The sequence below is a fragment of the Atractosteus spatula genome, chromosome 2 (assembly GCF_055471065.1).
Source record: "Atractosteus spatula isolate fAtrSpa1 chromosome 2, fAtrSpa1.hap1, whole genome shotgun sequence".
Lineage (NCBI taxonomy): Eukaryota > Metazoa > Chordata > Actinopteri > Semionotiformes > Lepisosteidae > Atractosteus > Atractosteus spatula.
The window spans coordinates 72,872,897-72,888,364 of NC_142707.1; the positions used below are offsets into that span (position 1 = coordinate 72,872,897).

The 15,468-nt window shown below is 40.1% G+C and overlaps 1 protein-coding gene across 1 annotated transcript in view; it reads right to left on the reverse strand.

The window, feature by feature from the left end:
• map3k5 (mitogen-activated protein kinase kinase kinase 5) overlaps positions 1 to 15,468 on the reverse strand; it is a 77,295-nt gene that overhangs the window by 39,860 nt on the left and 21,967 nt on the right. Inside the window, exons 2-5 of the mRNA XM_088937449.1 lie at positions 10,626 to 10,765; positions 8,556 to 8,579; positions 2,658 to 2,851; positions 544 to 712 (exon numbers count right to left, since the gene is read on the reverse strand). Coding sequence (XP_088793575.1) covers positions 544 to 712; positions 2,658 to 2,851; positions 8,556 to 8,579; positions 10,626 to 10,765 — 527 coding nt within the window. The remainder of the gene's footprint in view (positions 1 to 543; positions 713 to 2,657; positions 2,852 to 8,555; positions 8,580 to 10,625; positions 10,766 to 15,468) is intronic.

Below are 15,468 nucleotides of genomic sequence, written 5' to 3' on the forward strand. Positions count from 1 at the left end.
GGACACCGTGTGTGTAAATTTGTAAACGGAGTAACCTGTGTTGTATGTTTATGTTGTGTGTTGTTAAGTGCGTGCATTGTCACTTTTAATAAATGTTTGCTTAATCAAGTGTGCCTGAATTACTACCCTTCTCACCAAAGCTGTGACAGAGAACAAAGAATTTATGTGCCTCTAACTACAATATACCAACTGCTCATGTATATTCCTGGAAAAAAACTTTAAAAACTGGGGGTTATGATTATTTAAATTATTGATTTATCGGCTCGGCCTATTTCCTGACATTTTCTATTTTCATAACCCCCTATCTGTAACTATCATACCTGACTCATTGTGTCTAAGCTTGAAGAAGACTACTAAAGCTCTCTGCATCCTCTCCTGCCCCAGCTGACCAACTGGTGAAGAGGAAGTTGCGCTTCCTGGCCCGCAGGAGTCAAGACAAATTACAGAGAGCAAGTGGAAAACATCACGGATTCAGGGCTCCCAACCAACACGACCCAGACGCATTTCCGTCGCACATTTCTCAGGCGGCAGTTTTACTCGTACCTGAATGTCTCGGTAGGACAGGAGCAAGTTGATGACGACGTCTGCCGACAGACACTCCATGTTGTCCACTCGCTGCCGGATCCGCTCCAGCTCTGCCGCCAGCTCCGCGCCACTGTACACTTCCCGGGCTTTTCGGATTTTATTCAAAATGGTTTCATGGAAATACTGGCTAGAATAAAGCATAGGGTAACACAAGAGAACAAGTTCAAACAGCGCCTGCGTAGCTTCAGACAACATCAGGCAGCTTTCAATGACCCCAGCTGACGTCTCACTTGCAGTATATGAACTTACTGCAATAGCTGGGGCCAGTGTAGCACTGTGGGTAAGCCGTTAGACTCAACCGATAGACTGTGGGTTCAGGTCACTGCTGCAGACACCGTTTCTGTACTCTTGACTGGGCTACCTGCAGCTCACAACTGGCAGCCCACTGAAGCTCAGCAGGCGTGAGCCTGGTCAGCACCTGGATGGGAGATGTCCTGGGAAAGCTGAGGTTGCTGCTGGAAGAGGTGTTAGTAAGGCCAGCAGGGGGCGCTCACCCTGTGGTCTGTGTGGGCCCTAATACCCCACTATAATGTCCTGGACACTATACTGTAAAAGGCGCCATCCTTCAGATGAGATGAAAAACCGAGGTCCCGACCCTCTGGGGTCATTAAAAATCCCAGGGTGTTTCTTGAAAAGAATAGTGGTGTTACCCCACCATCCTGGCCAAATTTCCCCCTGGCCTTTACCAATCATGGCCTCCTAATAATCCCTATCTCTGAACTGGCTTCATCACTCTGCTCTCCTCCCCACTGAGAGCTGGTGTGTGGGGAGCGTTCTGGTGCACTATGGCTGCTGTCGCATCATGCAGGTGGAGCTGCACACTCCCAGCTGCTCCAGTTTCTCCCACATTGCTGGGGGTGATCCCTGTGAAGGCATGGTGTCCCATCCAGGGGGCATTCTTGTGCTCTCTAGTCTGCTTAACACTGCAGAATCCAGGATGAGCTCTGGCCTGGACTTTCGTAACTATCAAAAGATACAGTTTGTGTTGGTGAAGTATCACTAGACACATTGAGCATTATAATCATGAAGACAGCTCAAAAGAAATCCTAAAAAAACATGTTCTGTACCTGTAAATGGTAAAATATATAAAACAACATTTACAGCTTCCTGAGATATTTAACCGCCTTCTTTAGTGACACATCTATTCATTGCGTCTTGCACCTGTTTTCAAATCTGTACCAAAACTAAGTTAGTTTTATAGCCCTCCCGTGCTGTAAAGGTTTTTTTTTTTATTGGAACAGAATTCAGCCAAAGTGCAAATACAACTTTTCCTGACTCATTTTTCCTGGAAGTAAACCTCAGCATTGGCAACAGCAGCTCTCCTAATGCTTACAGTACCTCAACTGACATGCTTAAAGTGTGGCTTGAGAGTAAACCGAAAATAATGAGGAGTACCAACCCTATTAGTGAGCAGTCAGTGCCGAGACATTTCCTGTTCTGAATTACTCTTATGTTGTACTATTTCCTCCTTGTTGCTCATACAGCTTATGTCCTGTTGCTTATACGTACTGTTATGTCCTGTACTTTTAAAAATGCAGGAATAAAAACAGATAAACACCATCCTAAATGCAAAGACAGCTTAATCAGTATCAAGTGTTTTAGAATGTGTAACCTTTGGTAAAATTAGCAATTTCGGTCATAAGCACAATTGCATCAAACTGCACATTTCCTTTACCTATCAATGAATGGAACACAGTACTGGAAATATATAGCTAATGAGATGAGTCCTACAGTTGAACTATGGCTGAATGTTATATCTCAATATGCCCATTAAACACTAGTGCTCTTTTAGGTCATTTCCATCACAGGCTCTTGATCAAATTCTACACATTTAAAGCCATGATGCATCCATCACATTTTCAGTAACATCACTGTTTGGAGATCGGAGAACGTTTCGATTTCATTGGCTTTGTATACGAAAGTATAACAGACGAGGGAACTAGGTAATGCACATTTCATGAGACTTCTCATTTCGCTACCTAAAACATTACATTTTAGCACATGACCGCGGCGGAACCAAAGCTAAATATGGATAACGGTGCATAGTTCTTCATGGTGCTTATGAAACTTACCAAGAATTGGTTTGCGAGACCTTCAGCAGCTGGACAAAGCGATCCACAAGAGGCATGCAGATGGGCCCGAGCAGCACCTCAAAGCTGGGCTGCATTAATTCCGTCAGTCCCTTCATCAGACTGCTTTCGCAGCAGTAGACTTTATTGTGCGGCGTCACCATATACGGTATAAAGGTATAATTCCCTGTACAGGTCTGGAAGAAACAAAACAAGCATTTCAGCTGGAATGCAATTTTCAGGAACAGATCCTGTGAGGCAACTTGTGAGGTTTCTTGGTAACAGCAGTAAGTCAGCATTTTGAAAGTATTTGCAGGAAACTGTAGCCTCAATATTAAAAGTAATGGAATTAAAATATTTTCAGATAAATTAAACAGCAGGCTTTATTATAAAATATGATAAGATATTTATTATAATATTTATTGTTTGTAAAATATTTGTACCATATTTTCACAATATTGTTGAGCATTCAACAGTTTCTCTGCTACCATTAAACACTCCTTAGTTTGAGTCATGAGTCCTCATGAAGTAGTAACACAAAAAGATCCAGTGGTGATCCCCAAAACAACTGACCTCTGTGCCGTCCCAAAACATGTGCACGGAAAAGTACCAATTCTGTACCTTTTCTAATTCTGAACAACGTTTGCAAAGAGGCTCTGAGTCAACTCTTTCATGATAGTTCAAGTAGGAAGCTGCGTCAGCATGTGTAGGCTGCAAAGGAACAGGTACAGGTTTTATTCGATGCTGGAAAGAGAAGAAAAGAAATGCAACATTGTGTTTCCTTTCTTCTCTTTTCAGCATGGAATAAACCTTTACCTGTTCCTTTGCAACTCTTTCATATCTCTTGCATGATGTCCAATAGGATCTACTGTATACAAAACTTTAAAGTGGGTTAGTTGATGGTTAAAAGTTTAAGATTCATTTAGTAAATTGTTCTTAACTGCATTCCAATCAATTAGCCTTTCTTCTAAATTAAGGTCTTTTCCCAAAATTTTGTTCACAATTTCAAAGCTTAGTGTGGAGCTTTAAGCAGGTATGTATTTGTAACTGAGGGTCCTTCCGTTATTTAAAAGCTTAGCATTTTAAAATGTATGTATTGATTTATGTATTTTTATTTATATATTTTATCTTGGTGTACCACTACAAACCCTGTATCTATACCACACTGGGAGGGTGAGGGCAGCAGGCTTGCTTGTCAGACGGCCCCACCTGCGCGAACCACACGCAGTGACATTACTGTGAAACTCACAGGCGCCGGGCTGGGTGTAGGGCTTGTGGCACAGGAAATACAGACGCTCCAGGCCTGGCTTTGCTCAACCAGCTGTAAGGCACCGTGGGTGGACCCCAGTCATAGTCAGCTAACGACACGGCCAAGGTGCCGTCTCTGCCAGTGAGTGGAGGGCTCAGACAAGATGGGAATCTCCCACATCACTCTGCTGCTTTTGATGGGAATCAAATGGAAATGGGAATGACCCGTTGTCCTCTCTTACTCTTACTGAAGGAAGGCATTCGGTCGGGAGACGGTCACCCCATAAAAAATCATTACTTTCCAAATATTGTGAGGCATAGCACACTTTTATTATTTATATGAAACTGCGCCTAGCAGAAATCGGCCTCAAGAAAAACATCCAAAAGGGAAAACATCCTGCACTGTGCAAAGCATTTTGCTTTTTTACTAAGTGCTTAATGCCTCATGTTATTTTGGGTAAAATACATTTGGGCACTTATGGAAATGAATTCAAAACAAAGTGCTTACCTTCCTGTGAATTTTTTGCATATGACATTTTAAGCAACATTTATAACACGAGACATCTATGCACAAGTTTTTCTTTCATTAATTTATGCAACGGTCGCCATTTCCTTCACTGAACAGCTGTGCCTCTCTGAGCTTTTCTGAAACTCACTGTACTTTCTTTTGCATTTTTAAATGAAAGACCTGGCCTGAAAACTAAATTATTTACCATTTTCTTTTACGGTATTAGATGAATGATGTATTTTAAAATAAGTACATGCAAAATAAATACATGCTTAATAAAGTTACAAAGTAAATTCCACTATGTACAAAGGCACTAATTTCTAGACAAATGATTTCTCATACTTCACACTCGCTCTTCTGTTTCATAAGGGATGTTTTTATAAATAACTCATGACAGTTATTTATGTTTACTGATTAGGAAACTCCAGTTCTATTTTTAACCCTGCCTTTCCACTGAGAGGAGTATGAGCAGAAAACGCTTCTCATCTTAAAATAATGCTTTCCTGCAAAAGAATGTTTTCAACATCTCTTGATTAACTCAGTGGGTCCCAAAAAGCTTCTAGCATCGCCTTCTTTGCAAATACAATCAAACACACAAGCATGAGGTAAAAGTGCAAGCACAAAAAACCACAAACAAGATAAATCTTGAAAGCAATGACTGAAATACAAAATGCATGGTCTGTTGGTACTTCTAAATTAATGGTACACTATAATTACAAAGGTGTTTCAAGATTACAAGAAAAAAAGAAACAAGTGGACATATATTATGCATTCTAATAACTCATAAGGTTCCCAAAACCATCCCAGTCATAGAGTTCTGGTTGCTGGGCGAATCTGGGCTCTAAACTGAACGTAATCCAGATTTTAAGCATCAATGGCTGCCCGAGAGCTGTGTGGTGTTTTCACAGCTATGCTCAGGTGAGGTCATTCTGACCATGTTGTGGGATTCTCCCGGACAAATATGTGCCCGTTTTATCAAGTGTGGAGTCACAACCCTTGATATAAAACACAGTACGTCAAGGTGTTAGGCAACTGCAATAAGAACCACAATCGTGTTTTACGAACCACACAAGTTTTCAAAAGTGAATACAGGAGCTGAGGCGCAGGCTTCCTAAGTGCTGTGTGCGCTCAAGCAACCCTGAGAGTTTTGATCCAATTATTATCAAAGCAGGAGTAAAAGTGTTTTTATTTTGTAAATGTCTGGGAGATTGGCAAAGGCTTGGGCATACACAAACTTAAAGAACAATTATGTGTTCTCCATGACTTCCCAATCAATTTACTGGACTGTTAGGCCTAATTACCATTCAGTTGCTTCGTCATTTAATGATGAATCACCGAATTATAAAAAAGCTGACACTGAAAAACCATGCACGGTGACTGCTGCTCCTAATAAGGAGCTGTATATAATGGAAATGCAATTCTGTGCCACATAACCACAGGGATTCTGTGAAACAGATACATTTATAATTCCCAAAAAATGCTTTACAGAAATACCCCTCTATCTGCACTTAATCCAACTTCGGATATAAAAAAGTGACCTTCTAGTGAAGCTACTGATGGCCAAGAAGCCAGAATCTTTACTTCACCAGCACCAGAGCGATACTTAAGGAAGGTCAGACATTTTGGAAGAATCAACATTCAAGTGGCTCATACTTAATGATAAAAGGAGAATGGCTTCTTGCAATAATTAAAATGCAAAAGATTGGAGCAAAATAAAGATTTCTACAAAGGCAGCATAGCCAATTGCTGAGAATGAGTTTGACAATGTGACAGAAAGCTTGAATAATTTGACTGTCACCATAAAAAATGTAACAAAATAACGTGTGTAATGGCAGACAAAATGCACGTGCAGTGATCAGTTCTGCTGCTAAAACCGAAATGCAATTCCATTCCGCATATTCACAGGGATTCTGTATCAACGAGCAACAGTAACGTCATGAGGGGTCATTCTCTTGACACTTTCTTCCTATTAATAAAGACGAGTTTTGTAAATATTTTGTGTTCATCTGTGGAGGGGGGCAGAGAAAAGCTTCTACTGCTTAGTAATGTAAATTTGATTAATAATAATACTTTTTAATACAGGAGCAACCACAAGAACTTCGAAAAGGTAGTGCCTGTGTGCAGGGGTACACAACAGTGTTGAAATGTTTCAGCCTCAACGGCATCATGACTTCCCCACGCTCAGGGTGTAGCCCCAGTGCATTTTCACTCTTTGAACCATTGAAGGACGGCTTTCAAGGGTGACAAGGTGCCACCGATCACCAGGTGCAACCAGGATGAAGAAGTGGTACAGTCCCAAACACGGTATCTTGACAAGCACAGATCTGAGAAGATCATCAGAAAACTTCAGAAGATGCTTTTGCAGTTACTGCATTTTCCTTAGAATAGCATCAAAAGTACATTACAGAACACAGGGGATTGAAGCTCACAACTTTTAGTTTCACTGACTGTCAATTACTCACCCCAATCTCTTTGGTGCTCACTAAACCTAATCTCAAAGCACGGGTTAAAAATCTTACACCTCGTTATTGTAAATGATAAAATGTTATTATAAATACCGGCTAACTTACATCTGAAATGAGAAATCCTCTTTTGCCGGTCAGCCACTCTATTTAATTTCTGTTCACAGTTTTCTCGTTTATAATACTGTATATTCATTTAAAGTGCCAGTTTAAAAGTCTTATCTATTTTGAAACACTTACCGATAAAACAATCAAGAACTAACCTATATGTGCAATCTCCATTACAGGGGCTATTTACAAAAGGGAAAAAAAAAACATAATACTTCTCACAACAAAAGCCTGGGGATGTTAAACCAGGCTGTCTGTCCCTTTAATATCAAGCCACCTTATTTTACACTGCAAAGCCACTTACCTCAGCTAAGCTTTCAATGTGAGTTAGCAGAGCTCCCACCTGCTGGGCCATATTAAGGACAAATTATACCCTTTGACAGCAGTTACCTTATGGTGTGAAGCCATGCGATACAGAAACTGATCTTTTGAATATCTTCAAATGTATATTTAAAGCTGAAAAACTAACATCACTCAGCCCAGGCTTTCACAGGCAAACAAAATCTCCAAAACTGGAGTTTTTCTGAAGATCACTGCTACAATGATTCCATTTCATCAGTCTCTGAATTGTATGACTATTATAAAATGGGACTCAGTGAGAGCCAAGAAACCATGCATTTTAATAAAATTAAAAAGCAAATACGTGCCAAAACCACTTCTTTTAAAGGAATGTAAGCTGCCATACTGCTGTAGCATCTCCCTATAAATGCAGGTCATTTGAAGCGGATAGTATTTTTACATTTATACTTTTTTGGGGAAAGCAAGACAAAAAACTAACGTGAGGTTTCACATTTAAGAAACTGAATGCAAAATTAGTGGAAGCAAAACAAGTGAAACCAGGTACCATGAGTCAAACTGCTCTCATAGTACAAGTATACTATGAAATAGAGAGAAAATATGTAATATAGAACTGAACGCTCCAATACTTAGTGATAAGTTAACTTTTCAAAGTGATTGCGATAAAAACACAAAAGGATGGATACTGGAGAACAAAAAGGTGAGTAAAATTTATTTAAAAAGTATATCTATGAAACCCAGAAACCAGAACAAATTTAATTTGGATCATTAATGTGATTGTTGATGACCTAACGGTTTAATTTGGGAGTCAATACAGAAGGAGCACAACTGATGTTTTTGAGCCCAAGTTTAAGTCATTCATACACCACCTGCTCTAGAAAAGGATCAAATGCGCACTGTCAGGCTTTCAACTTTAATTTTATATTGTGACTCACAGTGTCAATGGCAAAACTAAGGCAGAGGAAGAAGGAGAAATGCAGGTTCGATTGAAAATACCGCAGCCAGACAGAGGACCAGTTATTAATACGAGTCACTGCTGAACTGTCCATCTATCTGGAGTTACTAGACCACGTCAATTTTACAGCGCCTCGTAACTTCCATCCACACCCAGCAGAAATAAAAGCATCCATTTGGTTTTCCGTAGGGTATAATATTAAACAATAAAATGTTATTAGCAGACAAAATAATTGTTTTCAATAACTGCAATCACTATTATAACAACTGTATAACGTACAATTACTACAATCAATATCATTTAGAATATGCATTTATACTCACAGTGTTCTTCTGGCATATTATATCCTGTAAAAGACAAAAAGTGAATACATCAATAAACAAAGAAATCGTTGTTCGACACAATTCAGAAATAACAATGAAGCAGCAAAAACTGTAAATTAAAGGAAAATTGCACATTTAAAATGATCAACACAATTTTCATTTCATGCATCTCTGTTCTCAAAAACCCACATTTATGCTTAGTTAAGGAAGGTGAGGAATATGATATATTGTAGAAAATGACTGCTGAGAAATCACCATAATATAAATTAATATGTAATCAGTCCAACTGATGAGATGTTTTAAATTCTTGTGCTTTCAAGATATCCAATACTTTTGCACGGTCCACATGCACCTTAATTTTCTTAATTTATACTGTTTGCAACCATGACAAGCTTTCCATTATTACAGACCTGCTGCTTAACTATCTGGTTTAAGCAATCTAGGTTTAGCCTCATTATCTTGTTGAAAGGTAAACCTTTCATCCACAAATCTCATTTTTTATGGACAGTGTATACTGATTAGGAACGGGATGAAGTTGTTCCTTCAGAAATGTACCCTATTTTCTGTATGTATTAAATATTCCCAGTCCTTCAGATTACATTTTTTTATATTTTACTACAGGTGTTACATAACATTCTAAAAATCTTTAGCCTGTTTTTCTGGTTTAATATTTCATCCGTTCATAACTCTCTTCTGTTTTGACACCATGTAAAACTGCGAGTGTGTGTTTCAGTCTGTGGGTCGGCCCCGAGACGGATTGGCAGCCTGTCTCCGGTGTTCCCCACCCCGCCCCTGCTGCAGCTGGGATAGACTCCAGTTCTTTCTTCCAACATGTTGTAAGGCAGATGTTTTTTCGATTTCTATACAAACATAAATTCTCCCATGGTAACAATTTCTTCTATGTATGTACATCCCCGATCGCATTATTTAACACAGCATTGTGATGGAGATCTGAATTTGGTGGCCTGAATGATGCTTCAGACAGTATAGCCTGTGTGGTACATGTAAGTCTGACCCTTGTAGTTTATAGATTCTGCAAGCACAGATTAATCTAGGATACTTTTCAGTGCCTGGATGCTGCTTTTGAAGAACACTTCTCCACCTCCAATATATATCTGAAGTTGGAAGATCACCTTCTGGTCTCTTCAGAATGCAAAGTATCCACTCAAGCTGACCTAGATCTTAAGATTACGTTTTTTACAGTGCATAATGCTCAGTTTGTTTTTTTACAGATTTACAATCTATAGCTGGAAGACCACAAGCTCAATCCGTTAAATTATCGTGAAATCAAACCAAACTATTTTTTACCCGACCAAAAAAAAGCTTTGGTCATACTGTACTTACTGGTATAAGCTATACTGTATATATTGGTTGGGCATACTGTACTAACTTTGGTATATTCTATATTGAATTTTTCATAGGAGTGCAAGAGGTACAAATGGCCTTGTTGTTTAAATAGACCTTTACTTGATGTTCTTTATGCTTCACATTTAGAAACACTACCAAGACTCCAGCACTTTAGTGCAAAACTAGTCTATGTGCGTGGGGTCTCCAACAGATCTGATGGAAGATGTAACTGTTGCATATTAAATGTCTAAAACAAAGTAGATTAAGCCAACGACAACTCCAAATAAATGAATTAACTTTGTCTTCTGTATTCAACCTTACCTGCTGCTCTGTTACTTCTGTGCTTGTCCTGTTGTAGACGAATCATGTAACATTTTCTTTAACCCCGTTCCACCTTTTTTTCTGGGATGCAGTTCCTGTTTTTGCTCACAGCTTTATAAAGGGGCTCTTTATCAGTCTCTTTTTATAAATATTCAAAACATTTAAATTAAGATTGTGCATTACACATGATCTAATCTGCGATGATGAAGAATCATTAATGGCGACATCTTTCAAGGGACTTTTCTCCCCAACAGAGAGGGCTCTGTGCATCACTTGCTCCAAACGGATTATTAATACAAATACACTTCGGTAGATAATGGCACTTTTTAACTTGGAAGTTAAGAAGAAGTGATGTAGAAAAACGCAGCACAGGTGTCACAGGGAAGATTTTAAGACGTGTACCTGCAGGGAGTGCAGCGAATCGGAGTTTGTGTCACAGTATAAAATGATGTTATTGGCCATGCTGAAGCTCTCCCTCACTCCAAGGTGGTAGAACAGGGAAGGCTGCCGGAACGCATCCGTCATTTCCACGACGGCGATGTCTGGAGACAAAAGAAGAGTGAAGAGTCAAGCAAAACGTTTCACGGCACGTGTCACGGGAAAGGCAGACGGCAATCCAAAAAAACATCCAACGACGGATCCCGATTCCTCAAAAAAGAGAAACGTTTCTCTCTCCCCTGCCTGTGGCGCCATAACAATGGGGCAATTTACAGAAAGCGGGTATTTAAACATTACATAAAAAGCGTGCATTTGTGTTTAGACTAATAAAACTAGCTCTTCATTGAAATAAACATGACAAAAAAATGCTGAAAGAACTAACGAACATCAAGCTACTCTTAAGCTCAAATTCCATTTCTTGTCAGCCTGAACGCAGGCGCTGCCGCAGGAATGTCTCGGTTCGTGCTGCGATATCGGTTTTCACAACCCGCCAGGGTGACAGAAGGATCTGGTCTACGGGATGGGAAAAGCAGTTGATAAAATGTGTGAAGTGTCTGGGTGGGTGAGGATCAGAGGTCTGTCTGAGGGTGCTAATCAGTCGTAAGCAAACAGAAGTAAGTATGTAAACATTCTGATTTAAATGATGATTAAGTACCAGTAAACAAATGACTTGCGGCAGTTCTATGCGATATTGTTATACAGTACAACTGAAAGCAGTTTTTTGGGTTTCCATTGAAATGCATATGCAGCTTCACAATAGAAAATTCAAACATGACAACGTAGAAATGAATACAATCCTACGAATCCACAGAGACATTCACGGCAAGCAGCATGTATACCGTAAAAAAAATCTAAAACTAAAGTGCATTCTGCAGTAATTTTTCCCCAATATACAGCTGGTGTATTCATGAGTCCATTCATATATTACAATAAAAAAATACCCTGAAAGCAGACTTTTAAATCGTCAAACCGACAAGTTTATTCCAATTCAAACACGCAGAAACCAACATGTTTAAGCCGATGGCTGCACATGCAGCATGCCACTGAAAGGGCTGTTTTGCAAGACAGCAATCGGAGGGGGCTGTCCCCAGCTGCCTGGAGTTCCACCCTTCAAGCTGCTCATTTTAATGCCACCAGGAAGTGGTTTGTGCTTCAGACGGATATTTTAACACTTTTTCTTTGGTTTTTACCAGAAATGCAAGATAAACTTCAAACGATGTTCTTCCACCTAACAGGATGTGCTGCAAACAGGTTAAGGAAAACAAATCAACCCTCACTGGAAGAAGATGGTACAAAAACACGTTGATTGTGCCACGATAACCTATCGGCTTGTTTTCAGAAAGTACAGTAGAATAACCTTGGTCGTTAACTCTAACCTTCACAATTGCTTTGAAAGGACCCAAAAAGCATCTGCAGCTTTCCTGGGCTGAATAAGCTCAGTCGTAACATTGATTCCTTTAAATGCATGCCAAGATTTATGTACACAAATCATCACTTCTCTACAGCACAGTAGTTCGGTTATTAAATGTCCAATGAGCTTCTGGGGATAGTTAAAAAATATAATCTCTGCTTCGAAATCAGCTTTTCACAGAACAGTCACTGAGAGAAGAAGTGCCAATTAAAATGTTTGTTTTGCAAGGGCAGGGCAGGTCTGAGAGCTCATAAAAAGATATGAAACCCTTCAAACAGAAAATGCCAGAGAAACACCCGGGTGTGTAGGCTGATCTTTGTCCAGCTGAGTCTTAATGCTAAGAGAAATCCACATGAGCCTGTGCAGAGGCATTTTATTATTATAGCATTGAAATTAGGTGAAATTCGCATAATGGAAGATATGTGAATATTTTATATTGGAAGAATGTTTTATACTATACTGGAAGTTATTTTTTAAGGACAAGGCAGATAACAGAGACCCATATTTTATTACGTTAAACTTTAACACATTCAGACGCTCCATACTCTTTCCCTATGCTCTAGCCTACACAGTTTCTCATCATGGTCTTGTGTCTCTGTTTCACCACTGAGTGCGAGACAGTTCTCTGGGTCGACCCTAACTATTCCCTCTAGGATTTTATACACTTGTATCAATCGTATAAATAATATAAATTGTATCAATTTTATACAATGTATCAAAGCTCTACACAATCCCCTTTGCTGTAGACTGAAGATGTTCAGCTCTTCCTTTAACCTACATAAAGTATATACAAAGGCATAGAAAGTTCAAATAAAAACAACAATATCCGGTCCAATCATGTGGCATGGAGACTAAAACTGAAATTCTTAAGGTCATCTTACTAGTGAGTTATGAGGAGAAGGAGAGTTGCCCGTCGGTAAAGCTTGAGCCGAACTTCCCACAGCTTAAACAACATCTAAATTATCATTACTTCTGACAGCTTTTGAAGGCCACGATAATTGCTAAAATAACTGCGTTAACACAGTAGGATTTAACAGTAATTTGCCATCAGGTCAAAGACGATATGAAAAATCCCATTACAGTTTCTTTCTTTTTTTCCACTCAATGGATACATTATTCTACTAGGACTATTACCGATAATTCAGGCAATTCTTGAGCACAAAGTGTACCCAGTTTAACTATCATTATGTTCTTGCATTCTATTATGCAGGGAATACGCTGCAAAATGATGTCAAATGAAAAGACTGTACCTGTCTAAGTGAGGTCATGAATGCAAGCCCCATGCCTTGAATGTACATCCCTCTCTTCATGTCACTGTTAGTTATTGCTTGTTTAATTTCCTTGTTATCCTGTGATTCAAGGAGAACCGATTGTATAGGCTTCAAAACATGGAGATTTTATGCTTGCCTTTGAGGACGCTTGCAGACACAACTTTGGAAAACCTGTTTTCATCTAAATACAGCATGAAACAGACCTAAAAGAAGACAACGGCAGTTTTGTTATTTTGTAAGCATGTAGTTGACACCCTTTATCCATCAATACAAAGCATATTTAGGCATTCTGTATAATAATATGAAATTATTGCAATTTCATTTAGGGATAAGTAGCTTCTTTAGTTGATCATTTAAGACATCAGTTCCTGGAATGTCGAAGCAAAGTAGTTTCTCAGTTTAAAGTGCAATGATGTGGTAGAGGTCTAGCCATCTGTGTTATGTTGCTATAAGTTCTGCAACCCATGGATGTGCTTTTATTTATCTACTGTTTTTGTAGCAGACTGGAAACGGAAATGCAGCTGCAAAATCACTAAATAGGTTGTTGAGCCACCCTGTGTAGCCAGTAGAGCCTGTATGTACCACAGCACAGAGGCTGCCAAGATCTGCTGCCACATCCCTCCTGCTGAATTCCATTCTTCCATGAGAAAGTCAATCAAATCACACCTGGCAGATGGAGGCGGAAAATGTTGTGTGATGTGCTTTTCCGAAATATCCCATAAATGCTCAGTTGGCTTCAGATCAGGTGACTGATAACACCAGTACTGAGCTCATCAAACCATTGGGCAATCTCGCGTGATCTGTGGGTGGGAGCTTTGACTTTTTGGATGGCACATTTCCAAGCCAGAAAGAAATGCTGTAACACGGGGGATGAGCTAATAGTCAAGTACAATTACACAAAGATTTGCACTGACCTTGTACCCAAAACACGCCAGGCAGGAAAAACGCACCTTTCAACCTGGAACCACCCCAGAACCCTTCTCTGTTGGAAGCAAGCACTCAGGGCTGTGGAGCTATACAGCTTGGCACCAACCAGTGCCAAGTGTGTTGAGAGCATGGTGAAGGATGATTCCACATTACAGTTCTATACTACTTGGCAGACCACTGCCCGCACCCTTGGCAGCACTGGACTCGCAAAGACGCATGGCCAGATGTGGGGAGCCGTTTGTGAACTCAACCCAGCTACGGTATCCCACTCTGCGGAGCTGTCTGCAAGCCATTTTTAATTAAACCGTCTGCTCACGTCCCAGGCCGACACGTGCAGTCGACTGGTTTGTAGTTGCCTGCCTGTTTTGCCTTGCACTTAGATAGATCGATACTTTATTAATCTCATGAGGGAAACTGCAGTGCAACAGCAGCCTGGCACAGTTAACACAGTACAGTGTAATGTAATAATACAATAATACAACAATACAATACACCAAGTATAGCCAGTGAGAAGTGCAGTAAAAATGGAGCGAAGAGAATTGCACACAGTACAAAATATACAAAAACAAACCACAATGAACAGTGCACAAGAAGATGTATTGCACATTATCCACAATCATGCACACCAGTTGTAAACAGAAAACCAGCTGTAAAACAGAGAATTCATGTTTAAGTCCCAAAACAAGTCAAAGTTGCCAGCACCCAGACCCACAGTGGCCAAGTTGTAAAGTCTCAAAGCAGAAGGCAAGAATGACCTTCTGTAGCGCGCCACTTCGAACGAAAGCCCAGACATCACAAGACCGGAGCGTGCTCTTCCACCTGCTGGTGCCCTCAGCCGACATCACTCCCTCAGAGCTCCGCTCTGACATCACCTTAGCTACTGTGACTTGTGAAACCGCAAGTTGAGCTGGAGCTCCTGTCAAACACACCCCAGCAATCACCCCGCATTCAAAGTTGCTGAGGTCTCCTCTTGCAAACAAGCGACCCATAATTATAAGCTATGCGGACAGTCCAACATGTTCATACATAACCCTAAGCATGCTGGGATGCATGAGCCGTGTGTGAAAGCCCATGCTTTGAGTTCACTTGATACCCCTGGTTTAACCTGGTGTTTCCATTTCCATTGTCCACTACTTATTCTGTACGTCTTCTTGTTCTGTAGCATGACAAATGTCAGAACACTTATGGTACTACTCGC